A 26,231-nucleotide genomic window follows, 5' to 3' on the forward strand; every position below is an offset into this window, starting at 1 on the left:
AAGCTTAAACATTTTTAACATCTTCCAACTATGTAAAGGAAAATTTTAATTTCTTAGAGCCAGGCATATAAGTTAGCTTTCTTTGCCTTCTAGTCCAATTTATCTGAAAGAAATATGTATGATTTTAATACTTTAGTCATGTGTGTTATGTGTGCGTATATATACATATATATTTGTAAATTTTTTAGGCTGGCATTTTACTTATGAAAACATCTATGTTTATGTTAATTTGATTTGAAATGTACATTATTATAGTATTTGGGAAACTTTCTACTTTAAGTTTTGATTTTCATCTTCCTATAACAATTTCATATTTCTCTTATGTTGTTTTACCCTCAGTAGTACTTTTTAAGATGAATTTTAGTTTTGACTATCTGAGCACCGAGTTTCTAGTACATTTGAGATATATAAAATATATGTAAGTAGAAACACAACTATTTCTTGTTCTTGTGTTCTTGAGTATTTTATGGGCTAGATCTGCCTTCTGCATTATAGCCATTAGGCATTTGGCCACTTAAATGAAGTAAAATTAAATGAAATTTGAAGTTCAGTTTTTTTCATTGTACTGAACACATGTCAAGTTGTCAGTGGTACATTTGGTCAGTGGTGGTCATTGGATGGTTTAAATTAATGACATTTCCATCATTGCAGAAAGTTCTGAGAGACAGTGCTGGTCTTAACTCTAAATGTTAAATGTTAAAAAGCCAAGCAGGCTCCCAGGTCCCTTCTAGCTTTAGTGTTGAATGACTCTTGTGCTTCTGTTTGTGATTTTGCTCAAGTATTGACTTAATCTGCGCAATTTGTTCGAGACATTTTATTTTCTCTGTTGTCGAATATTGTTAATTACTTTCAAAATAATTTGTTGTATAAAGATGTTCATATTCATTCCCTATGTATTTTTTGAGCTACTCATGACTTAAAACTTTTTTTTTTTTTGAGACGGAGTCTTGATTTGTTGCCCAGGCTGGTGTGCAATGGCACAATCTCGGCTCACTGCAACCTCCACTGCCTGGGTTCAAGCAATTCTCCTGCCTCAGCCTCCTGAGTAGCTGGGACTACAGGCGTGAACCACCACGCCCGGCTGATTTTTGTAATTTTAGTAGATAGCCTTTCACCATATTGGCTAGGCTGGTCTCAATCTTCTGACCTTGTGATCTGCCTGCCTTGGCCTCCCAAAGTGCTAGGATTACAGGCATGAGCCACCATGCTGGCCAACTTAAAACCTTTTTTAAACTTTATAAAAGTTTTCTAGTCAGATAATTTAATATATATGTAATTATAAACAAAAGTGTTGTCTTCATGCTAGTTTAAACTAATTATTAAAAAATTATTTCTAGATCATCCACAGGATGGGATTATGGTGAAGCTAGTTGTCAATTTGTTGCAGTTATCCAAGATGGCAATAAACCACACTGGTGAAAAAGAAGTTCTAGGTAAACTACAGTCATGCACTGCATGGTAACATTTCAGTCAACCATGGACCACATGTAGGACAGATTATAATACTGTATTTTTACTGTATGTTTTCTGTTTAGATCAACAAATACTATTGTGTTATAATTGCCTATAAATCACCTGATTGAAGTCACCTTGAAGCTCTCCTGATGGTTTTGCTTCAAATGAGAAAAATAGGAGGAATAAGTAGTGTTTCACAGATTCTGCTATCTTTCTTCAGCAGTCTTCCTTAACTTTTCAGTAGGAACCTAGTATCTAGAGTACTTTCTTTTTTGTAGACTTTTAAAAATTAAAATATATCCTATGTATAGAAAAGTATACAGATAAAAAAATACCTAACTTGAAGAATGTTAGGTATTTTTTGTCTGTATACTTTTTTTTTAGACAGAGTTTCGCTCTTGTTACCCAGGCTGGAGTGCAATGGTGTGATCTTGGCTCACCGCAACCTCCGCCTCCTGGGTTCAGGCAATTCTCCTGCCTCAGCCTCCTGAGTAGCTGGGATTACAGGCACACGCCACCATGCCCGGCTAATTTTTTTGTATTTTCAGTAGAGACAGCGTTTCACCATGTTGACCAGGGTGGTCTTGATCTCCCGACCTCGTGATCCACCCGCCTTGGCCTCCCAAAGTGCTGGGATTACAGGCTTGAGCCACCGGTCTGTATACTTTGAAGTACAGTCTAAGAAATGGAATCTTACCAGAACCCTAGAAGTTTTCTTTAACCAGAAAATTTACCTCATTGTCTATAGTGGCACTACTTTTAGGAACAGATCTGATTTGCAACAGAAGCCCTAAGTGGCTTTCCTGTGTAGCATAAAATTAATGTGGTTTGTACTCACAGCTAACATCATATTCAGTGGTGAGAGATGAAAGCTTCCTCCTTAAGATCAGGAATGAGACAAGGTTGTCCACTTTCACTACTGCTGTTCAACATTGTACTGGAAGTTCTAGCCAGAGCAATTAGACAAGAAAAAGAAATTAAAAGCATGCCAATTAGAAAGGAAGTGAAACTATCTGTATTTACAGATGGCATGATCTTATGTATAGAAAATCCCAGAGAATCCACAGGAAATCTGCAGTAGAGCTAATAAATGAATTCAGCAAAGTTGCAGGGTACAAGATCAACACATAATTAGTTGTGTTTGTATATACTTGCAGTGTACAGCCCAAAAAGAATTAAAAAAGCAATTCTATTTGCAATAGCTTCTAAAAGAAATAAATACCCAGGTATAAATTTAATCAAAGAGGTGAAAGACTTATATAAATTCTGTTTGTTAGAAGTGAGTCACTAAGTACAGCCACACTCAACAAGAGGGAAGTTAGGCTCTACCCTTTGAGAGAAGGGCTCTCAAAGAATTTGTGTACATATTTTAGTAAATACTATCATGATGGAAAGAGCATGAAGAGCCCTCCAGGATGCTGAAAATGTCCTGTCTTCATCTGGTTAGGGAGAACACAGATAGAAAAAAATGTATGGTCGTATGCATAAATTTTCATTGACCTGTGTGTTTAAGGTTATGGAATTTATGTGTGTGATATCTCAAAAAAATGTTTTAACAGTTTTAAGGTTGATTCTTTTTTTTTTTTTTCCTTATGTCGCCCAGGCTGGAGTGCAGTGGTGTGATCTTGGCTCACTGCAACCTCTGCCTTCTGGGTTCAAGCAGTTCTCCTGCCTCAGCTTCCTAAGTAGCTGAGATTACAGCTGTGCACCACCATGCCTGGCTAATTTTGTATTTTTAGTAAAGACGGGACTTGACCATGTTTGTCAGGCTGGTCCCGAACTCCTGACCTCAGGTGATCCGCCTACCTCTGGCTCCCAAAGTTCTGGGATTACAGGTGTGAGCCACTGTGCTTGGCCTTAAAGTTGATTCTTGAAGTACAGCAAAACAGCATTATAGTTTTGAAATTAGAAAATTTCAGTTTTATGTATGATCTCTTACCTGTGACTCTACTGAAATAGAATTTCTATATGTAGAGGCTGTTGGAAGCTGCTTGGGAGAAGTGGGTCCTATAGATTTCTCTACCATAGCTATACAACATAGTAAAGATGCATCTTATACCAAGGCCCTTGAGTTATTTGAGGATAAAGAACTTCAGTGGACCTTCATAATGCTGACCTACCTGAATAACACACTGGTAGAAGATTGGTGAGTATTTACTGATGCCTTATGTCTGATCTCACTTACTTAATATGACATTCATGGAGAATAATACCTCACACAAATTGATCCTCTCAGTAACTAAAACTTTGTCCTTTTATTAATCTCAGTGTCTTTATGAAAAATCTTGTATCATTATTAATTCACATAATTATTGACCATGCTATGTGCCGGACACTTGATATAATGGTGAACATTCCAGACAAGGTCCCTCTTAGAGGTTTTAGTGGACTAGACAAATCAACAATAAATTAGAATAATACCAGTTGGTTCTACACAGAAGATAGGGGAATATAAAGGGAGCTGTTTTAGTCTCTTGTCAGTATCAGAGGTGCCATTCTCCTCTAAGCTAGGTCTTACTTTGATCTTTTTAAAATAAGCCATAAAGCAAAGATTGTTTAATAACCCTGGAAGTCTTAAGCTAATCAGACAGGGTTTTCAATTGCTTATTTATTCTCTATGCAAAACAGAATTCCACTAGATATTATTAAAATTTCAACTGGTTGGTTGAGATCACTTTGGTATGCATGCTATTTCTGTCTCCCTTATTTATTTATTTATTTGTTGATTGATTGGTAGCCTTGAGTTCTACATCACCATTATTTTTGGTGGTAGATTCAAAGGGTTTCCTCACTACTGGGCACCTTTCTAAGATAAATATATGTTTTGATTTTTTTTCGCTACTTCCCTTCCTCCTCTTGAGGAATAAATGATTGGCGGTAACGTCTACCTGCCATGTTTCCATTATTGATTTAATGTACCTATGCGTTTCTTTCTTCTGTTGTGTTTGTTTCATTAAACAAATTTGTATGGTTTCTTTCCCGATGTTTTATTATAAAAAGTTTTGGCTGGGCACGGTAGCTCACGCCTGTAATCCCAGCACTTTGGGAGGCTGAGGCAGGTGGATCAGGTCAGGAGATCAAGACCATCCTGGCCAACATGGTGAAACACCATCTCTACTAAAAATAGAAAACAATTAGCTGGGCATGGTGGTGCATGCCTGTAGTCCCAGCTATTTGGGAGGCTGAGGCAAGACAATTGCTTGAACCCAGGAGGCGGAGATTGCAGTGAGCCGAGATTGCGCCACTGTACTGCAACCTGGGTGACAGTGTGAGACTCTGTCTCAAAAAAAAAAAGTTTTAAACATACAGCTAAACTGAGATAATTTTATAGTAAACACCCATACACTTATCATATAGTTTCTCCATTTTACTGCTGTCCTTGCTTTATCACTTCTAGCCATTCGTCTGTCCTTGTATTAAGATGTATTAATTCATCTCTCTCTTTTTTTTTTTTTTTTTGAGACAAGGTCTTGCCCTATCACTTAGGCTGGAGTGCAGTGGCATGATCATACATCATAGATCGTAGCTCACTGTAACCTTGAATTCCTGGGCTCAAGCAGTCCTGCCTCAGCCTCCTAATGTGCTAGGTTTATATACATAAGTCACACCACATCCAGCCAGTTCATCTCATTTTTAAAAAGTATTTCAAGGTATATCAAGCACAGTTTTTGAAGAGAGTACCACAGAAAATTGGCAAGCATTAAATGTTTCATTTGTTTCATAGTAATTTGAAATTGGTTTTTCTGAAACAGATGCACAGAAATATTAGTGAGACTTAAGAATACTAGGAAGCAGGTACAAGGTTTTTGTACTTTGACTTTAGCATATGGAGATGTGGACCAAAGGATTCCCAGAATCTTTATGACTTACATGTATTAGGCCATGTTATTTTCAAGTATTTCTTTTTGTGAGTCCTTTTCATGTAGAGTAGTCACAATTAAACTTTATTGTATTGAATGAAGGGAAGTGCTGTTGCAGTGATTAGTAATTCACGTTTACTGAATGAAGTGAAAGTCCTTTGATAAGTTTGTTTCATACTGGAGAATTTTATAGATGTAAAGTTTCTTAATATAAATTTAAAATTTTAGGTTTGAAATTTTTGTGGTGGAGGTTAACATTCATCAAGATTAATAACAGGTGTATTTTATAAGCATTTGAATTATTTGTTTTTTCAGTGTCAAAGTTCGATCAGCAGCTGTTACCTGTTTGAAAAACATTTTAGCCACAAAGACTGGACATAGTTTCTGGGAGATTTATAAGATGACAACTGATCCAATGCTGGCCTATCTACAGCCTTTTAGAACATCGAGAAAAAAGGTGTCTTAAGTAATAAATGTTTATTGAATACCCACCGTATCTAGTAAAATAGTTCTGTTTGCTATGGGTCGTGACTGTTAAATTGCTTGAAATGGTATTGTACTAACAAGCTTTTCTATAAGAAATTTAAACCATACTTCATAAATCCAGGGAATTGGTTATTTTTTAATTTATTATGACAGTGTAGAAAAGCTGAGACAGGTAACCTGAGGAAATAGTAGTTGATTTTGGGGCAGGGGAAATTCTTAAATATAGACCTTTTTTTTAAGAAATAGAAAACCTTATTTTGCTCCCATAAAAGTTAAAAGTTTTGAGTGTGGTTTATAGGTGTTGTGATCCACAAGTGTTTATTTCCATGGCAAGTTAACATATCACAATCCCCTGGTGAAATACAGGATGACCCCGTAGATTTCTCCCTTTTCCATGCTGGTATCATCATAAGGTTCCACTGTAAGTACTCGGTGAAGCCACGTTTAAGAACACTTGTTCCTTCCTTAGTCTCAGCATTCCTCTTTAATATTTTCTTTTCATAAAGTGACTGAGAAATACTCAGTTTAGTTTTCACCAGTTTAATTTCATGGCAGAAGCCCAGCATTGAAGCAGTACTTTCAGTGGATCATAAATACAATTTTGGTCTTAGTAAAATTACTAGTAATAGAAACCATTAATGAAGCTAGTTAATGTGTAATGTAGATAAAACCAGGAAAGCACTATAATTTTAACATTTAAAAATCTCATTTCATTTTGAAATCAAGTCTCTGTGGTAGATGTGGACTGGTTTTGTAGGTGAGACAGATGAGGCAAAGTTTGTGGTTTGTGTGATACACTACTAATGAGTGACAGAGCTGAGAGTAGAACCCAAGTTTCCTACTGCCTAAAACAGCAGTGTTTACATACCACACTGCCTCTTGTATAAGCATAAATGTTTTAATTTTAAAAGGTAAACATTGCCTCCAGATTTAGTTTTTACTGTATTTAGCTTTATTTGTAAACAGATGTGTTATACTCATTTTGTATAGGAAAAGTACAATGATTTCCAGTTCTTTTATTTGCATTTTCTAATCCCCTTCTTTCTAGTTTTTAGAAGTACCCAGATTTGAAAAAGAAAACCCTTTTGAAGGCCTGGATGATATAAATCTGTGGATTCCTCTATGTGAAAATCACAACATTTGGATAAAGACACTGACTTGTGCTTTTTTGGACAGTGGAGGCACAAAAAGTGAAATTCTTCAATTATTAAAGCCAATGTGTGAAGTAAGAAGATTAGTCTGATTTAATTCCTCATTTATGACATGTTTATTTAAAGAGTGCTGTGATACTACACATCTTCACATAATATCACCCCCACTCAAACTGTTATAGATTTATTAAAGTGAGCATCCGTATTCAGCCATAACTTTACACATTAGGTTTTAGCTTTGGGATAGCAACAAACTAGAGGAGTTCTAAGGGTGCCTTGAATAATTTGTTACTAATGATTGTTAAAATACTTTGATTATAAATTATTTACATTAACCAAAAGCCTGTTCTAACTTTGTTAACTTCTTCTGATAAGAGCACATTTATTTTCCTTGATATGCTTTCTTGAATAAGAAAAAGGAGTGGGGCAGCAATCAACATAGGTACAATTTATTCCAATAAAGAGTAAAGGCGTATACGAAATGAAACAAAGTTTATACTCTTCCATCAAATGTGTAATCCGAAACAACTCACTCTAATGAGCTAAGATTTACAGAATTAATTTATAGCACTGTTAAACCTGATTCAACAGAAATATGAAAACACAGTATCTGACTAGGTCAAATGTCTGCCAATTACAGGTAACTGATAGGGAAGTATTTTCATGAAGTACGCACACTGAAAGCAATGTAAAATGCAGTTCTTATTCTCTAAAGAAAAAGTAGTAACAGTGAATAAAACATCACCTTTTCTATAATACTACACCACACTCAGACCAATTCAGCAGAGTGGGACCCTGAACACACATATTTATTTCTCATTAGTGAACAAAGCTAAGTTTTTTTTTTTTTTTTTTTTTTTTGCCAATCAGTTTGAGCTTATGAGGTTGCTCAGGTTAGCCTTGAACTGATGACCTCGCCTTCGTGAGCGCCATGACCTCCGGCGGGAGCCACTTTGGACCCCAAAGCTAAGATTTTTATGAGGTTTTAACTTTGAGCCGGAAAATAAAATGTTCCAGATATACATATGGACTCACCCTATTTCTGGTAGTTTGAATTATCTAGCACTAAAACTGGCTTTTTGCCTTGTCTTTAGTTTGAAAAAGAAAGAGTGCAGTTAGTAATTTATAAGCTGTCTTAGGTGTGTGGAAATGATGAATATGATGGATATGGAGTGTAATGATTCATTCGTATGTTAAATAATGGAGTGCGGTGAATAGCAAAAATAAAGTTGAGTACTGTTTTGATGTGCCAGATCTATAGAGCGCTTTTCTGCTCTTTGGAATATACCACAAATAATGACCCAAATTTTATACCCAGAAATTAGGGCTCATTAAAAAATAAACACTGTTAACATGACTGTTGTACTTCTTCACTGAGGAAAGAAAATGCATAAAAATCAGATTTTTAACTTTTCTCTTAAACATCTGATACCTTTTCCCCTCATCTATCAAATCAGAAAGCTTCTCTAACACTTTCCAACTCTGAAACTGTATTTAAAGTGGTGATATAATTTCATTTCTGCGCAGTATTCTAGTTCATTATGCTAATGGCCTAGACTGGGAATAAACAGTTACAGTCACTAACATATATATTTGATATTGATATACTAGCCTAGTGTGCTTTTGTTTTAAATACCACCTGATGCATGTTTTTTGTTTGTTTTTTAGCAGTATGTTGAGTTTATGCCAGATTAATCTATACTCTTTTAGAAATTTATGTCAAACAGGGCATGAAAATTTTAAGTAAACTGTATTCATTTTACTTATGTTTACTCAAACTGTTGGGTGGATTTGTTTGTATATTCTAGGTGAAAACTGACTTTTGTCAGACTGTACTTCCATACTTGATTCATGATATTTTACTCCAAGATACAAATGAATCATGGAGAAATCTCCTTTCTACACATGTTCAGGGATTTTTCACAAGCTGTCTTAGACACTTCTCACAAACGAGCCGATCCACAACGCCTGCAAACTTGGATTCAGGTACTCTTATTAAATTTTTAACATTAATACTGTTAACTCCTCAGTTCTAGAGAAAGCTAGATTTAAGGCTGAATCCCACGAAAGGCACTTTACAGGCTAAATCTGTTACTGCTAGATCTGTTCCTTCATCTGTGGGATGGAGATAAAAGTTGCAACAAGTTTTCAATGAAATAATATGTGTAAAGTGCCCAGGATAATACTTGATGTATAGTATTCTTTCAGCATATTTTGGGTATTGATAATGGAACAACTAATAGAGCTTTCGATATGTGTCAGGCACTGTGCTTGCACAGGCAATAGGAATGTGAAAAAGAAACACCCAACATTCTGGCAATGAAAAAACAAACACAGTATTTTAGGTACTGTGGTGCAGATATAAAATTTTCATATTTTTAGAGCTCTGGCCAACTCTATTTAAAAAGCAACCTTTGGCCGGGTGCGGTGGCTCATGCCTGTAATCTCAGCACTTTGGGAGGCAGAGATGGACAGATCACCTGAGGGCAGGAGTTCACTTGTACTTCAAGACCAATCAATTCTAATATATAAATGTTGATTTAATGTGATGCTTTGCCACAACTAATTTGCTCCTCCCAGTCCTTCCAGTCACTTCAGCAAAGGTTGTAGTTACTCAGTTCTTCCAATTGTTTCTTTTGCTTTTACTGCTACAGCCTTCCTTTGACATGGCTTTAATGTCATTTAGACTTCAGTTTGCTGTGCTTTATGTTTTCTGTATTTGCTTTTCTATTGGGTAACAGCCATGGCAAATCTACCATTTGGAAAAGTACATTATAAATTATAAACATAGACATGGATGCCCATTTTGTGGTCCTACTAGACTGTAAGCTGGTTTTCTGAATGATTCAGAATGTGCTTATATGAATTTTCTTTAGGCCACTGAAATGAAAATCCTGAAATAAAAATTCTCATAGAGGCTTTTAAACTACCTAAAATGTCTCTCTCATGTTTAACTGGGAAAATACAGGTATAAACGATTTAAGTATTATGTAATTTGCACTACTGTTAAAAACAACTTTTATCACATAGTTTAAGGTAATCATTGTTTATGACAACCTGGTAATTTGTTATGAACATGGCCAAGACTTTTTTCATGTTCATCACTTGTGTATACATATTTATGCTATAGCCACTGAAAATAATTATTTTATCTGTGTATAATGCCAGTATTTTTATTACCTTATGTGAAAATTTAAACTTACATATAAAATTCTATTACTGAAAAGGAAAGTAAATGCATATTTTGTAAAATTTAAATGGTGTATCTTTTCTGATGGCTGTAAGTCTCACTGCCTTCACTAAACGTCCCATGTGCATCTCAGGCTCAGCTGTCAAAAAGCAAACACATCATCTTCTTCCTCTCTTCCCCCTGGCCTACTTCTTTTAATGTGTATGTACCTCTTTGACAAACAGCATTCAGTTGCTCACTCTAGAAACAGCACTCAGTTGCCTGCTCTAGAAACCTCTCTCACATATTTCACGGGATTGCCAAATCTTGCCAATTCTGTTATGAATCACTTAGTCCGTTTGTTTCTCTCTGCCCTTAGCATCCTTACTGCTTTCTAGCTTTATGACTTAGCACAGTTGAAATTCTTTCATGAAACTGTCCAAGCTATGCCTTGCTTCCAGCCATCTCAGATATTATTACCTGTAGCCTGTCCTTTCCTGCCCTCATGACTAAGCGTTACTCTTCTTTCAGGTATCACTTTTTCTTTTTTCTTCTCAAGACAGACACTCGTTATGTCACCCAAGCTGGAGTGCAGTGGTGTGATCTCAGCTCACTGCAACCTCTGCCTCTCAGGTTCAAGCGATTCTCGTGCCTCAGCCTCCTGAGAAGCTGGGATTACAGATGTGTGCCAGCATGCCTTGCTATTTTTTGGTATTTGTAATAGAGACAGGATTTCACCATGTTGGCCATACTGGTCTCAAACTGCCTGCCTCAGCCTCCCAAAGTGTGAGGATTACAGGTGTAAGCCATTGCACTTGGCCAGTATCACTTTTTCTATGAAACTTTTCTTGTCTAGTTGAGGTTCCCTCCACTAAGCTTCTGTGGCATTTTAAACTTTCCTATTATGACACTTATCATACTTAGTTGTAATCTCCCGGGCTAGTCCATGAGTTCTCTGTGATCTGACATGGTCTGTCTTGTTCATGGTTATATACTAAGGACTTAGCACATAAAAGATCTTATTGAATCAATGAATTAGTCCTCCTCAAAAATAAAATATAAATTACAATGTAAGGTCTCACTTTGATTATAAGAGAAGAGTTTATTTTAAAAGCAAAAGAAATGCCATTAAATTCCTTCAGAAGCAATTTTGTGTTAGGTACTGCCCTCCAGAACCTTGTATCATAGTGGGAGACAGTCACATACACAAGGAAGAAGGTGTGTAAGCAAGCATGCCTGGGACTGAGGGGAGATGTTTTTGTTTGTCAGAATCAGAGCACGTTTTCCGATGCTGTCTGGATAAAAAGTCACAGAGAACGATGCTTGCTGTTGTGGACTACATGAGAAGACAAAAGAGGTAATGTAATGAGTGTTGCTGCTCACGTTTAGAATCTAGCCTGTAACTTGTTAACTACTGGCTGAAGTTCAACACAATTATTTTAGGGAAAGCTGCTGTAAAGTGCTGTATGTAATTTGTGTGATATTTATATTTCCTTGCGTAATCCATATCAGGATAGCACTTTGGTTAAATCAGTGTCAAGAACTCTCAATTCTAATACAAGCCGCAGCAGTAAGAGTGTTACCTTTGTTAAACTGGGCAGCCTTCTTGGCTTCAGTTTATTTCATCTGTATTAGTGATGGGATAGGAGCAGTATTCTTTCAAGTTACATTTCCTCTCTTTTTACTTTTGTCTTTGCTTTAGTTCTAAGAAGCAAATAGAGTTGTGTAAATATCTTCTTTATATATCTTTATTTTAAGATGTGAGTTTCTTTACTGTGTTCAGTGGTGTCAAAATCTGTGGCAATACTGTGCTGTGACAGTGTTTCTTTTCTTCATTCTGGTAAATTGTTTTATAGTATAGTATCTTTGTTCCTGTCACCAGTCGGGCGATTTTTAACAATGCATAGTCTAACTGATCAGTACTGCTCGAGAATTGACCAGAACTCTAAAAGAAATAGTGTGGTAGGCCTATAATTTAAAAAGGTAGAAATCGATGTCTCGTGAGTGTGTATGGCGGTGGTGGGAGTCTTTGGTAAAGAATGCGAGGGAGAGGGGAGTGAAAAATGGAATTTTTTTAAAGCCTAAATGCATTAACATCTTAAAAAATTAATTTCTATATATTCTTACACCATTCCTCTCCTCTAGTAGAAAAAGAAGTCTTATGCCTTTCAGTGTCTTTATTCTGGTTAGAAAGTTACTGATTTACCTTATAGTTTTATACCAGATTTTCTTCTGAGAAGGCCTATCAGAAGCTTTTTTTTAAAAAAAATTATTTAAGTTCTGGGGTACATGTGCAGAACATGCAGGTTTGTTACATAGTTATATACATGCCATGGGAGTTTGCTGCATCCATCACCCTGTCATCTACATTAGGTATTTTTCCTAATGTTATCCCTCCCCTACCCACCCACCCCCTGCTATCTCTCCCCTAGCCCCCCATCCCCTGGCAGGCCCTTGGTGTGTGATGTTCCTCTCCCTGTGTCCATGTCTTCTCATTGTTCAATACCCACTTATGAGTGAGAACATGCGGTGTTTGGTTTTCTGTTCTTGTGTCATTTGGCTGAGAATGATGGTTTCCAGCTTTATCCATGTCCCTGCAAAGAACATGAACTCATCCTTTTTTGTGGCTGCATAGTATTCCATGGTATGTATGTGCCACAGTTTTTTATCCAGTCTATGATTGATGGACATTTGGGTTGGTTCCAAACCTTTGCTATTGTGAACAGTGCTGTAATAAACACACATGTGCTTGTGTTTTTATAAATGATTTATAATCCTTTGGGTATATACCCAGTAATGGGATTGCTGGGTCAAATGATATTTCTAGTTCTAGATCCTTGAGGAATCACCACACTGTCTTCCACAATTGTTAAACTAATTTGCACTCCCACCAACAGTATAAAAGTGTTCCTATTTCTCAACATCTTCTCCATCTATTGTCTCCTGATTTTTTTTTTTTTTTTTTGAGATGGAGTTTCGCTCTTGTTACCCAGGCTGGAGTGCAATGGCGCGATCTCGGCTCACCGCAACCTCCGCCTCCTGGGTTCAGGCAATTCTCCTGCCTCAGCCTCCTGAGTAGCTGGGATTACAGGCACGCGCCAGCTAATTTTTTGTATTTTTAGTAGAGACGGGGTTTCACCATGTTGACCAGGATGGTCTCGATCTCTTGACCTCGTGATCCACCCACGTTGGCCTCCCAAAGTGCTGGGATTATAGGCGTGAGCCACTGCGCCCGGCCCATCTCCTGATTTTTTAATGATCACCATTCTAACTGATGTGAGATGGTATCTCAATGTGGTTTTGATTTGCATTTCCCTAATGACCAGTGTTGAGCTTTTTTCATATGTTTGTTGGCTGCATAAATGTCTTCTCGCTATCAGAAGCTTTAAATGTAGCTGAGAGCATTTGTTTTCTTGGTGCTGGAGGCAGTTTTACCATTCATTTCAGACTTACCTTTGGAGTAGAATGGTGTTGACACTGGCAGGATTTGGAGAAGAAAAAATTCTTCATATTCCATTTTAATTCTGAATAAGATCATGAAGGAGATTCCTTGAGAAAATATGAATGGGATATAGAAAAAGGGTTAAAGACATGAATTCAAGTCCAAGCTTGTGCTGTGCAAAAATTACCTGTTATCCTGTACAGTATGTTGGGCGCAAACAAAGAACAACAATAGAACAACAACAAAAAATTACGTGAACCTCAGTCTTAGCATCTTTCAAAATCAGAATAATGTTGGCAATGTCTTCCTTTCCATGGCAACTTATTTCACTTCTCTGAACTTCAAGTTCCTCAGAAAATTAGTATAGTTGAATGCTTGCTATGTAGTAGGGTGTGCCTTATTCATCAACTTTGCAGGCATTATTTAATGGTTGCACCCATTCTCCAAGGTCTGAGTTGTTCCAGCATTTACAAATAAGGAAACTGAGGTTTAAGAAGTTAAGTTGCTGATGATCACACAGCTGGTAGTAGGTAATATAACTAGATTTGAACCTACCTCTATTGAACTTCAACACCAGTGCTCTTAACCAATACCACGTCCCATCTCTATAATGCTAGTTTTGACAAAGATAATATCTGGCTGGGCGCGGTGGCTCATGCCTACAAGTACTTTGGGAGGCTGAGGTGGCAGATCACAAGGTCAGGAGATTGAGACCATCCTGGCCAACCTGGTGAAACCCCGTCTCTACTAAAATCCAAAAAATTAGTTGGGCATGTTGGTGCTCACCTGTAGTCCCAACTACTTGGGAAGCTGAAGCAGGGAGAATTGCTTGAACCCAGGAGGCGGAGATTGCAGTGAGCTGAGATTTTGCCACTGCGCTTCAGCCTGGCGACAGAGCAAGATTCCATCTCAAAAAAAAAAAAAAAGATAATGTCTAGGGTCCTTCTCATTCTCGACCTACCTATTAACAGACTGGAAGATTTTTACTAAGTAGCTCAATCTAGGCAATACATTAAGGAGAAAATAAGTCACATTAGGAACGACATGTATTTGTGTCTTAGATGAAACAATGTTTTTATTAAATTGACTATTTTTAAATGTGTTGGGGTGGTGCTTGTGTGCACTTGTATTAATTATTCTGTGTATCCTATTCTTAGCCTGTGGTACGTGGATTTCTTGGTGGAGAGCAGATATGAACCCCAATTTTGTATCAGGTGATAGCCTATAGGTTTCATCAGATTTTCTGATGAGTTTGAGAGAAAAAAGAAAAACCAAAAAGATTATTAAATAGGACTCTTCAGCCATATTATTTTATAATGTTTATAGGCATATTTTGGGGAAATGTGGTTTTTGGGAATTTGTAATTTTCTGTTAAGCCTTTACTACCATTGTATTTTAAATCAACATGCTTTTCTTTTGATATTGAAGTTTAAAAAAGTGAATGACATACCTCATTTTTCTTTAGACCTTCTTCAAGAACAATTTTTGATGATGCTTTCTGGCTGGATTTAAATTATCTGGAAGTTGCCAAGGTAGCTCAGTCTTGTGCTGCTCACTTTACAGCTTTACTCTATGCAGAAATCTATGCAGACAAGAAAAGCATGGATGATCAAGAGAAAAGGTAACAGAATTTAGAATTTTTGGTTTGTAAAATGACTACTGACATTGTCTCAATACGGGTGTATAGTAAAGACTTAGTTTGCCCCAGTTCCCCATTTAAAAGACATCTTAGGTAGAAATTTTGTTTTAAAGTGAAATTATAATAAAATTTTAAAAAGCAATATGTAATTCCTACTGTTAAATAATAGGAATGTTTATTACCTAGGTATTATAAAAATTGTACAGAAAGCAAATTCCTATAGGACAGAGTCCATACTTAATTTCTGTATATTCTGTATAATAGCTCTAGCATTGAGAACTTAATTTAAGGGTGAAGAAATGTTTTTCAAATGATTAAATGATTTCCTAAGTTTAATTAGATTACATTTACCACTAATTCCTAAACTATTCAAGGTTCATTTTGGATATAAAATATCCAAAATTATAATCCAAAATGTCTATGAAGTAATGGAACTGATTTCTTTCCATAACTAAGTTTCATTTCTTCATCTACCTGTATTTCTAGTGAATTTAATTCACTTTCCTCTGACTGAGAACTGTGATAAGAATCTAATAAATATACTCCTAGATCATGGTGAAAAACAAAAAATAAGAAAGTAAAAGAATGAGAAATAAAGTAAAAGTTTATTATCTCCACTGCCCTCTTCAAATCTTTGTTCATTTGAAATGGGCCAGGTCTCATTCTTTGGCCCAGGCTGGAGTTCAGGGGTGTGATCTTAGCTCCCTGTAGTCTTAATCTTCCAGGCTCAAATGATCCTCTTGTCTCAGCCTCCCAAGCAGCTGGGACTGTTGGCACACACCACTGATTCATCTAACTTAAAAAAAAATTTTAGTAGAGACAAGATCTTGCTATGGTGCTCAGGCTGGTCTTGAGCTCCTGAGCTCAAGCAGTCCTTCTACCTCAGCCTTTCAAAGTACTGGGATTACAAGCATGAGCCACTGCGCCTTGTCCCAAATTGTTTTTTAAAGTGGTTATACTAGTTTGTGTGCTTAATCAGAAATGTAGTTGGTAAGGAGGTGATCAGTAGGAAGCCTCACATTTGAAGAAGGGAGCCAAAGTATAACTATTTCTAGTGTGAGTTAAAAAAGTATAAAGAAGACTAGGCACAGTGGTTCACGCATGTAATCCCAGCACTTTGGGAGGCCATCGTGAGAGGACTGCTTGAGGCCAGGAGATTGAGACCAGCCTGGGCAATATAGTGAGACCTCATCTCTACTAAAAATAAAAATAAATTAGCCGGGTATGGTGGCTCACACATGTAGTTCCAGCAACTCAGGAGGCAGAGAGAGGCTGCAGTGAGCCATGATTGATTGTGCCACTGCACTCTAGCCTGGGTGACAGAGTGAGACCTGATCTCAAAAAAAAAAAAAAAAGAAGAAGAAACTAGAATAAGTATATAGATAAATATCAGAGGTACTATCACTTATGATAGTATTTATTTTATGTAATAGATTATTACTGTTACAGACACGGTAGCTATCGTGGTTTTAGCATTGAATTTACTTACAGAACTGAAAGTCACATGTATAAAATGCAAATCTGAGTTCTAATCCTGACTGTCACTTTCTAATTTTATAATCTTGGTTTAGGTGGATCCTACTGATCTACTTCCTTTGCAACAGTTAATAGCATATTTCTTAGTTTCTGTCAATTTATTAGGTATTGAATTCTGTCTCTCATTGTGGTCTTTATTTGTGTGTCTGTAATTATTGATTGGGTTGAATTTCAAGTGAAACCATTGACAGAGTATATAGTACCTGAATTGGCGGGCATCTCCTCTACGGGCATCTCCTCTATTTTTAAACAAGAGTGTGTCTTTATAAATAATAGTATTTTTGCCTATAGCCTTCCCATATATAGAAGGTTATTCTTAAAATGTAATTTTTATTCACAAATTTCTTTTCCATCCTAGGTCTAAACGGTATTGTGTTTTAAAGTATAAGAGTTATTCTGTTTTGTTTGCAACCTGCATTAGTTTTTTCTGTCAAAGTCTGTAGTGTATGTATCCAGGGGCTTCCACATAGTATGTTCTCATTAACAGAGGTGTTCTTGTGACAAACAGAAATCTTGCATTTGAAGAAGGAAGCCAATGTACAACTATTTCTAGCTTGAGTGAAAAAAGTAAAGAAGAAACTGGAATAAGTTTACAGGTAAATATATTTTTGAAAGTATTTCCCTCATCCTTTGGATTATTTTGTTACAGATACTGCACAGATGCCATTTGATTTTCAAACTGGGTTTACTTCTTGGACTAAGCATCATATATACAAACTTATGGTCTGAAGCTTACGCCTTAGAGTAGACTGACTTGAATTCTAATACTGACTCTGCCACTGGTTGAGCTCCCTTATCTGAAAGACGAAAGTATAACTACCTGTCTCAGAGTTTATACCATGCATTTTCTGCCATCACGCCCTATTCATTTCCTCTATAGCACTTAGGGTATAAAACTATATATTTATTTGTTTGCTTGCTTATTGTGTGTCACAGAGGAAGCAGGTTGCTTCTTCTCTAAGTTTCTTGATATCCATTCTCAAATTGGCTCACGTTACTGTCTAGTATGCTTACTGGATTTCTTTGGTCAATTAATTCCATCACAATGACAATGTCAACTTCTCCATTCTGTTTGAACCTCTCATGTTCTCTGCAACACCGTTGCTTTCAGCCTGCCTCCTACTTGGAGAAAACAGAAGGAAAACAGTATAGATAGGAAATCTCACCACTTGCCACTCTCAGACGTTGAGATCTCCTGGCATCTCCTCCTGTCATAACCTTCCCTTTTGTTATAGAAGCAGTTTGTCCTTCTGTTTGAGACTAATTCTGCCTGTGCTTTGTTTTTTTTTTATCTGCTCTTCCTCAGGCATTTTATTTTTTAATATGCTATTTTCCCTTTGAACTATGTTCTGAACATTTTTAAACCTCTACTGTTTAATAAATTCCCTTTCTCCAAAACACAAAAAAATTTCCCTCTTCCCTATGTTCTCTTTTAGGTATCACCCTCTCTCTTCCTTCCTCTCACAGAAACTTTGTGGAAGAGTTGTCTGTCTTTGCTGTCTCCATTTCCCTTCCTTCCATTCATTCCAGTAAAACAGCACCTGCTAGTGTTTCTCATACACTTCACGTTGCTAAGTCTGGTGGTCACCTTTCTTTCCTCTTTTTCCTTAAGGTTTTATTACTACTTCACATCATCAACCATGCCTTGCTTGAACTATTTACCTTTTTGATCCACTCTCCTGATTTTTCTCCTTTCACTTTTGCCTTCTTCATAGTCTCCTCCTCCTCTACTTAGTTTTTGGAATATTGTGTGTGTACTAAGCACTGTAATAAGCATGGGTCCTGAACTTTTTTTCTTCTCTGAGGACTTGATTTCTCATTATGAATAGAAACATTTGAATTGGAACTATAGAACTATGCCAACATAAACAAGTTTGTATGTAGAAAACATTTCACAGAGTAAGCACCATGAAGGCAGTTCAACTGCTTGATCAATTTTCTATGCAATATAGTTCCTAATTTTTTCTATTTTATGATTTTTAATGTTTTCATTTTTATTTAAATGAGACTCATTTAAACATAATCTAGCTTTTCTTTGTAAATTTTGCAACAAAGATTTGAGTAACCAAATTACTTTATTCATATCAAATTTTACCAATTCCAGTACAGTTTTGTGCTATCTTTCAAAGAAAAATCCATGACCCTTATTCTTACCAAATTCAGTTTTTAAGAGTCATACTTTGCAGGACTCTTAAAATGTATTTTCCCATTTACAGTTTTTGTTTCTTTTGTTTTGTTTTGTTTTTTTCAGACAGGGTCTGGCTCTGTTGCCCAGGCTGGAGTGCAGTGGTTCAATCATAGCGCACTGCAACCTCTGCCTCCCAGGCTCAAGCCATCCTCCCACCTCAGCCTCACAAGTAGCTGGGACTACAGGCATGCCCCATCATGCCCAGCTAACTTTTGTAGAGATGGGAGTTTAGCCGTGTTACCCAGACTGATCTTGAACTCCTGAGCTCAAGCATTCTGCCTGCCATGGCTATTCAAAGTTCTGGGATTAAAGACGTGAGCCACTGCACCCAGCCCATGTACAGTTTTACGTGTTGACAATATTGTTTGGTTTTGTTTGTGTGATTATTTTTGCATGTGATAATAGCCTGGTAGATTGGTACTTATTTCTTATCTAATTCATGAAATTGTAGGCAATTCTTGTCAAGTAGACTGCAGTCCTCCTGTTGTCTAGGACCAGTCTGCTGTGTTGCTGATCCAAATCATTAGTACATACAGTTGACCCTTGAACAATGTGTGGGTTATAAACGCTAACCCCTGTGCTATTGAAAGTTCAGGTATAACTAAATTAGTCAGAAGTTAACTACTAATCGTCTACTGTTGACCAGAAGCCTTACCGATGGTACAAACAACACATATTTTGTATATGTATTATATACTGTGTTTTTACAATAAAGTAGCCAGAGAAAAGAAAATGTTATTGAGAAAATCATTAGGAAGAGAAAATACATTTACAGCACTGTGCTGTATTTATCAATACCATAAGTTTACATCATCCTTTTATAATGAATCATCTGTCATTATAATGAATTGCAGGCAACCACTGCTGTTGATACGTACTTTAGGCCTTAATCGATAGTATGTATCCAGCAGTTCACCGTTTTCTTGTAAGGACATGACTTTTCTCTGCTTCTTGGAAGCACCTCCAGCCACTATGGTAATAATCAAGGCTTATAGTATTGCAGTAAACACATGAGAAGCTGGAGAGATCACTTTTTACTGTTGAATACAGTTTACTAGAGAGAGAAACTGCTCATGCAGAAATGATTTGTGTCACATGGTATTTAAGCACATACAACATAATAATGCTCCTACAACCACAATAGCAACAGGAGGTCACCCAAAATTATTACAGTAGTACAATATGTACTACAGTTAATCTTACGCAGTTACCATTTAATATTGCATCTTTACATTTGCTTCTATGTCTTAATCGCAAATAATGCTTTGTACAGTGTGTGTAAGTTTTGATAAATTTTAACTTTTTGTAATAGATTTGTGTATATTTTATGCTAGTAAATGACAAAATGTATTATATCAAATGTATAAAAATAATAGAATGTATAGACTAGTATACACATTTTATGCATTCATTATATTCATTTTATGTATTCATTAACTTTTAAGAAATTTTCATTATTTCTGAACATGTGGTTTGTGCGTTTTTTCAAATTGTTTCAGATCTCCAAAAAAGTTTTCAGTATATTTATTGAAAAAAATCCACATATAAGTTGTCCTGCACAGTTCAAACTCGTGTTGTTTAAGAGTCAACTGTATTTCAGAATCATTACATTTTATTTCTGTAACATAACATTTACAGTTAGGAGTCACATATTGGTAACGTTATAATTTAAAGTTTGCTAAATTTATAGACTATTGTTTTTCCTTCTTCAATTTTTGTTGTTTCTATGTTTTCAGGATCTTCTTTTAGAAATCTACAGAAGTATAGGAGAGCCAGATAGTTTGTATGGCTGTGGTGGAGGGAAGATGTTACAGCCCATTACTAGGTAACTGGAATTTTTCTTTTTTTCCTTTTCTTTCTTCCTTTTTTTTTTTTTTTTTGAGACAGATGTTCGCTCTTATTACCCAGGCTGGAGCGATCTTGGCTCACCGCGACCTCCGCCTCCCGGGTTCAAGCGATTCTCCTGCCTCAGCCTCCTGAGTAGCTGGGATTACGGGCATGCGCCACCACGCCCGGCTAATTTTGTATTTTTTTTTAGTAAAGATGGGGTTTCTCCGTGTTGGTCAGGGTGGTCTTGAACTCCCGACCTCAGGTGATCTGCCTGCCTCAGCCTCCCAAATTGCTGAGATTACAGGTGTGAGCCACCACACCCAGCCAGTAAATTGTATTTTCTAAACAGTTGTATAGTAATTCTGTTTATGAAGGAGTAATATGCGTGTAAAACCAAAAGGTATTTTTACAATCTTTTCTTGTAGACTACGAACATATGAACATGAAGCAATGTGGGGCAAAGCCCTAGTAACATATGACCTCGAAACAGCAATCTCCTCATCAACGCGCCAGGCAGGAATCATTCAGGTACATTTTTTTTTTCCAGATTTGGTAAAGCCATCATTAGTGTAGTGCTGAGGTTATTTCGGTATTTTGAGGGATATTTACACAGCCAGATAACTCTGGAGATAAGATCTGTTTTTCAGAGGATTCGGCTTAACTAAATTCAGGAATATTCCTGAAGCAGAGGGATGCAAAAAAAAAAAAAAAAAGAGAGAAAACAAAACTCAGGGATGCACAGGAAAGTTGGACAGGCCATTGACCTAGAAGGTGGTGTAGCTTTCTTGGTCACACTGTTGTTGGGTAACAATAGAAGACATTTCTTTAGCATATTCGATGCGTCAGGGAGTGTACTTACTGCCTCACATGGAAAATCTCACATAAACTAGTTCTCATGGTTTGTAATAGAGTTCATCCCAGAACCCATTATTTCTATTATTGGCTAGTACTCATTAGCCATTCTGCCGTGAAATATTAGAGCCCTTTGAGCTCTGTCTTTGTGTTTTTTTGGGAAACATTAAACAATATTGTGGAATTAAAAAAAATTTTTTTAGAGATAAGGTGTCACCCTGTTACTGAGGCTGGAGTGCGGTAGCGTGATCGTAGCTCACTGCAACCCTACCTCCCAGGCTCAAGGGCACCTCTCACTTGCAGCTACCTAAGTAGATGGGGTTACAGGTACACACCATCATACCCAAGTAATTAAAAAAAAATTGTAGAGACTGGGTCTTGCTTTGCTGCCCAGGCTGGTCTCAAACTCCTGGGCTCAGGTGATCCTCCAGCCTCAGCCTCCCAAAGTGCTGAGATTACAGGCATGAGCCACCACACTCAGCTGATATTTTGGAATTTTAAGTGATACTGTGAATTAAAATTTGTGTACGTTAATTTTTATGTTTGCTGTTTTTTTCTCTGGTTTTCTGTTGATACTGTCATTACTTAAAAAATATAACCCCTGTTCAGGCCTTGCAGAATTTGGGACTCTGCCATATTCTTTCCGTCTATTTAAAAGGATTAGATTATGAAAATAAAGATTGGTGTCCTGAATTAGAGGAGCTTCATTACCAAGCTGCATGGAGGAATATGCAATGGGACCACTGCAGTGCTGCCAAGTAAGAAGAAATTTGACTTGATGTTTTCCTCCTCTTTTAGTTCTAAACAATAACTGTTTTCCTCTTGTTCTGTGAATATAACAGGAATTGTGTGGGTTTTTTTTATTTTTTATTTTATTGCATTTTAGGTTTTGGGGTACATGTGAAGAACATGTAGGATTGTTGCATAGGTACATACATGGCAATGTGGTTTGCTGCCTTCCTCTCCATCACCTATATCTGGCATTTCTTCCCATGTTATCCCTCCCCAACTCCCCATCCCCTGACTCTCCCCTAGTTCCCCCCACCACAGACCTCAGTGTGTGATGCTCCCCTCCCTGTATCCATGTGTTCTCATTGTTCAACACCTGCCTTTGAGTAGGAACATGCGGTGTTTGATTTTCTGTTCTTGTGCCAGTTTGCTGAGAATGATGATTTCCAGGTTCATCCATGTCCCTACAAAGGACATGAACTTATCATTTTTTTATGGCTGCATAGTATTCCATGGTATATATGTGCCACATTTTCCCTGTCCAGTCTATCATCGATGGGCATTTGGGTTGGTTCCAAATTTTTGCTATTGTAAACAGTGCTGCAGTGAACGTTCATGTGCATGTGTCCTTATAATAGATCAATTATAATCCTTTGGATATATACCCAGTAATGGGATTGCTGGGTCAAATGGAATTTCGATTTCTAGGTCTTTGGGGAATTGCCACATTGTCTTCCATGATGGTTGAACTAATTTACACTCCCACCAACAGTGTAAAAGTGTTCCTATTTCTCCACATCCTCTCCAGCATCTGTTGTCTCCAGATTTTTTAATGATCGCCATTCTAACTGGCATGAGATGGTATCTCAATGTAGTTTTGATTTGCATCTCTCTCATGACCAGTGATGATGAGCATTTTTTCATATGTTTGTTGGCCTCATATATGTCTTCTTTTGAAAAGTGTCTGTTCATATCTTTTGCCCACTTTTGAATGGGTTTGTTTGTTTTTTTCTTGCAAATCTGTGTTAGTTCTTTGTAGATTCTGGATATTAGCCCTTTGTCAGATGGGTAGATTGCAAAAATTTTTTCCCATTCTGTTGGTTGCTGGTTCACTCTAATGATTGTTTCTTTTGCTGTGCAGAAGCTCTGGAGTTTAATTAGGTCCCATTTGTCTATTTTGGCTTTTGTTGCCAATGCTTTTGGTGTTTTAGTCATGAAGTCCTTCCCTATGCCTATGTCCTGAATCGTTTTGACTAGGTTTTCTTCTAGGGGTTTTGTGGTTTTTTTAGGTACTATGTTTAAGTCTTTAATCCATCTGGAGTTAATTTTAATGTAAGGTGTCAGGAACGGGTCCAGTTTCTACTTTCTGCACATGGCTAGCCAGTTTTCCCAACACTATTTATTAAACAGGGAATCCTTTCCCCATTGCTTGTTTTTTTCAGGTTTGTCAAAGATCAGATGGTTGTAGATGTATGGCGTTGCTTCTGAGGCCTCTGTTCTGTTCCATTGGTCTATATCTCTGTTTTGGTACCAGTACCATGCTGTTTTGATTACTGTAGCTTTGTAGTATAGTTTGAACTCAGGTAGCATGATGCCTCCATCTTTGTTCTTTTTGCTGAAAATTGAGTTGGCTATGGAGGCTCTCTTTTGGTACCATATGAAGTTTAAGGTGTTTTTTTCCAGTTCTGTGAGGAAGGTCATTGGTAGCTTGATGGGGATAGTGTTGAATCTATAAATTACTTTGGGCAGTGTGTCCATTTTCATGATATTGATTCTTTGTAACCATGAGCATGGAATGTTTCTCCATCTGTTTGTGTCCTCTCTTATTTCGTTGGGCAGTGGTTTGTAGTTTTCCTTGAAGAGGTCCCTTACATTCCTTGTGAATTGTATTCCTAGGTATTTTATTCTCTTTGTAGCAATTGTGAATGGCAGTTCGTTCTTGATTTGGCTTTCTTTAAGTCTCTTATTGGTGTATAGGAATGCTTGTGATTTTTGCACATTGATTTTGTATCCTGAGACTTTGCTGAAGTTGCTTATCAGTTTGAAGAGATTTTGGGCTGAGAGTATAGGGTCTTCTAAATACACAATCATGTTGTCTGCAAATAGAGACAATTTGGCTTCCACCTTTCCTATTTGAATACCCTTTATTTCTTTTTCTTGCCTAATTGCTCTTGCTAGAACTTCCAATACTATATTGAATATGATTGCTGAAAGAGGGCCTCCCTGTCTAGTGCCAGATTTCAAAGGGAATGCTTCCAGTTTATGCCCATTCAGTATGATATTGGCTGTGGGTATTTTGTAGATGTTGCAAGCCATAAATAGCCCTAAATCCTTCAGTAAGATAGCAATAAGCAGTTAATGCACCTAGGCTTGAGTTTTACTTTCTTCTTCTGTTAGGACAACTTCACCTGACCCCTAAATATTTCTAAAAACAGAAAAATGAAGAGTTTTCTTATGAGAAGCATTTCACATACTGTTTGTTGTAGGACTGAGGTGTGCCAAGAAATGTACAGGGATTCCTCTTTCTACTCCCTGCTACAAACATTTTCAGTCAGTAAGATAGCACTTATATTGGCTGGAGGATCCACAAAGGACTGCTTATCTTTATTTATGAAATATTTTATTTTATTAAAAAATAATAACATCCAGGCATGGTGGCTCATGCCTATAATCCTAGCACTTTCGGAGGCCGAGGTGGGTGGACTGCCTGAGCTCAGGAGTTGGAGACCAGCATAGGCAACATGGTGAAACCTCATCTCTGCTGAAATACAAAAAATTAGCCAGGCATGGCAGTGCGTACCTGTAGCCCCAGCTACTCAAGAGGTTGAGGCAGGAGAACTGCTAGAACCTGGGAGGCAGAGGTTGCAGTGAGCTGAGATCGCACCACTGCACTCCAGCCTGGGTGACAGAGAGCGACTCTGTCTCTTAAAAAAAAAATTATACCTACTTAGGGCTGGGCACATGGTGCGGTGGCTCACTGTAATCTCAGTACTTTGGGAGGCTGAGGAGGATGGATCACTTGAGATCAGGAGTTTGAGACCAGCCTGGCCAACATGGTGAAACCCCATCTCTACTAAAAATACAAAAAGTAGCCAGGTGTGGTGGTACACACTTGTAGTACAATCTACTCAGGAGGCTGAGGTAGGAGAGTGCTTGAACTTGGGAGGGCAAGGTTGCGGTAGGCCAAGATCGCGCCACTGCACTCCAGTGTGGGCCAGAGCGAGACTCTCTCTCTCAAAAAAAAACCACTTAGTTACCCAGGAAGATAACATTTATAATCTGTGTATATATGGTCACCAGGTTTTCTGAGTGAAAAGCCAAGTACCTAATCTAAGAAGGGATTTCATATTTATGGAAAGTCTTTTTACGATATAAACACTAAAAAATAAATTATGTTTAACTATGTGTTGTTGCCTTTGTAGAAAAAAAAAATTATTGGCCAGGTGTGGTGGCTCACGCCTGTAAACCGAGCACTTTGGGAGGCCGAGGAGGGTGGATCACTTGAGATCAGGAATTCAAGACTGCTAGAACCTGGGAGGCACATACAAAAGTTAGCTGGGCACAGTGGTGTGCATCTGTAGTCCCAGCTGCTGGAGAGACTGAGATGGGAGGCTGAGGTGAGGGGATCTCTTGAGCCAAGGAGGCGGAGGTTGCATTGAGTCGAAATTATGCCACTGCACTCCAGCCTAGGCAACTGAGTGAGACGCTGTCTCAAAAAATAATTATTATTATTGGAGCGCTTTTCAAATATTTCAAACTGTAAGCCTGCTATAAAGTTAGAGATATACCCTCATATTTTGAAAACTTTTTCCTGTGTGAGCTGATTCTTGCTGGCCTCTGTAAATCAGTATATACTATTCTTCCGCTTGCCCACTGTGTTTCAGCCACGCAGGC

The 26,231-nt window shown here is 37.4% G+C and overlaps 1 protein-coding gene and 1 long non-coding RNA gene across 6 annotated transcripts in view; one reads left to right on the forward strand and one right to left on the reverse strand.

Moving 5' to 3' along the window:
• Positions 1–26,231, forward strand: part of ATM (ATM serine/threonine kinase) — a 140,040-nt gene that overhangs the window by 72,005 nt on the left and 41,804 nt on the right. For 3 of the 5 annotated variants that reach the window (XM_035264444.3, XM_054241531.2, XM_054241532.2), the window contains 11 exons: positions 1,338–1,433; positions 3,430–3,601; positions 5,631–5,772; positions 6,850–7,026; positions 8,761–8,938; positions 11,391–11,478; positions 15,029–15,184; positions 17,226–17,334; positions 20,663–20,751; positions 21,182–21,284; positions 22,218–22,366. In XM_035264444.3, coding sequence (XP_035120335.3) covers positions 1,338–1,433; positions 3,430–3,601; positions 5,631–5,772; positions 6,850–7,026; positions 8,761–8,938; positions 11,391–11,478; positions 15,029–15,184; positions 17,226–17,334; positions 20,663–20,751; positions 21,182–21,284; positions 22,218–22,366 — 1,459 coding nt within the window. The remainder of the gene's footprint in view (positions 1–1,337; positions 1,434–3,429; positions 3,602–5,630; positions 5,773–6,849; positions 7,027–8,760; positions 8,939–11,390; positions 11,479–15,028; positions 15,185–17,225; positions 17,335–20,662; positions 20,752–21,181; positions 21,285–22,217; positions 22,367–26,231) is intronic. The other 2 variants (XM_035264446.3, XM_078339378.1) reach the window with 1 other exon arrangement.
• LOC128929065 (uncharacterized) lies at positions 2,270–14,468 on the reverse strand. The gene is made up of 3 exons (XR_008474959.2): positions 14,350–14,468; positions 13,575–13,670; positions 2,270–2,401 (listed from the first exon to the last, which is right to left on the reverse strand). It is a non-coding gene; the product is annotated as an uncharacterized LOC128929065 (long non-coding RNA).

This window comes from Callithrix jacchus, chromosome 10, assembly GCF_049354715.1.
Source record: "Callithrix jacchus isolate 240 chromosome 10, calJac240_pri, whole genome shotgun sequence".
NCBI lineage: Eukaryota > Metazoa > Chordata > Mammalia > Primates > Cebidae > Callithrix > Callithrix jacchus.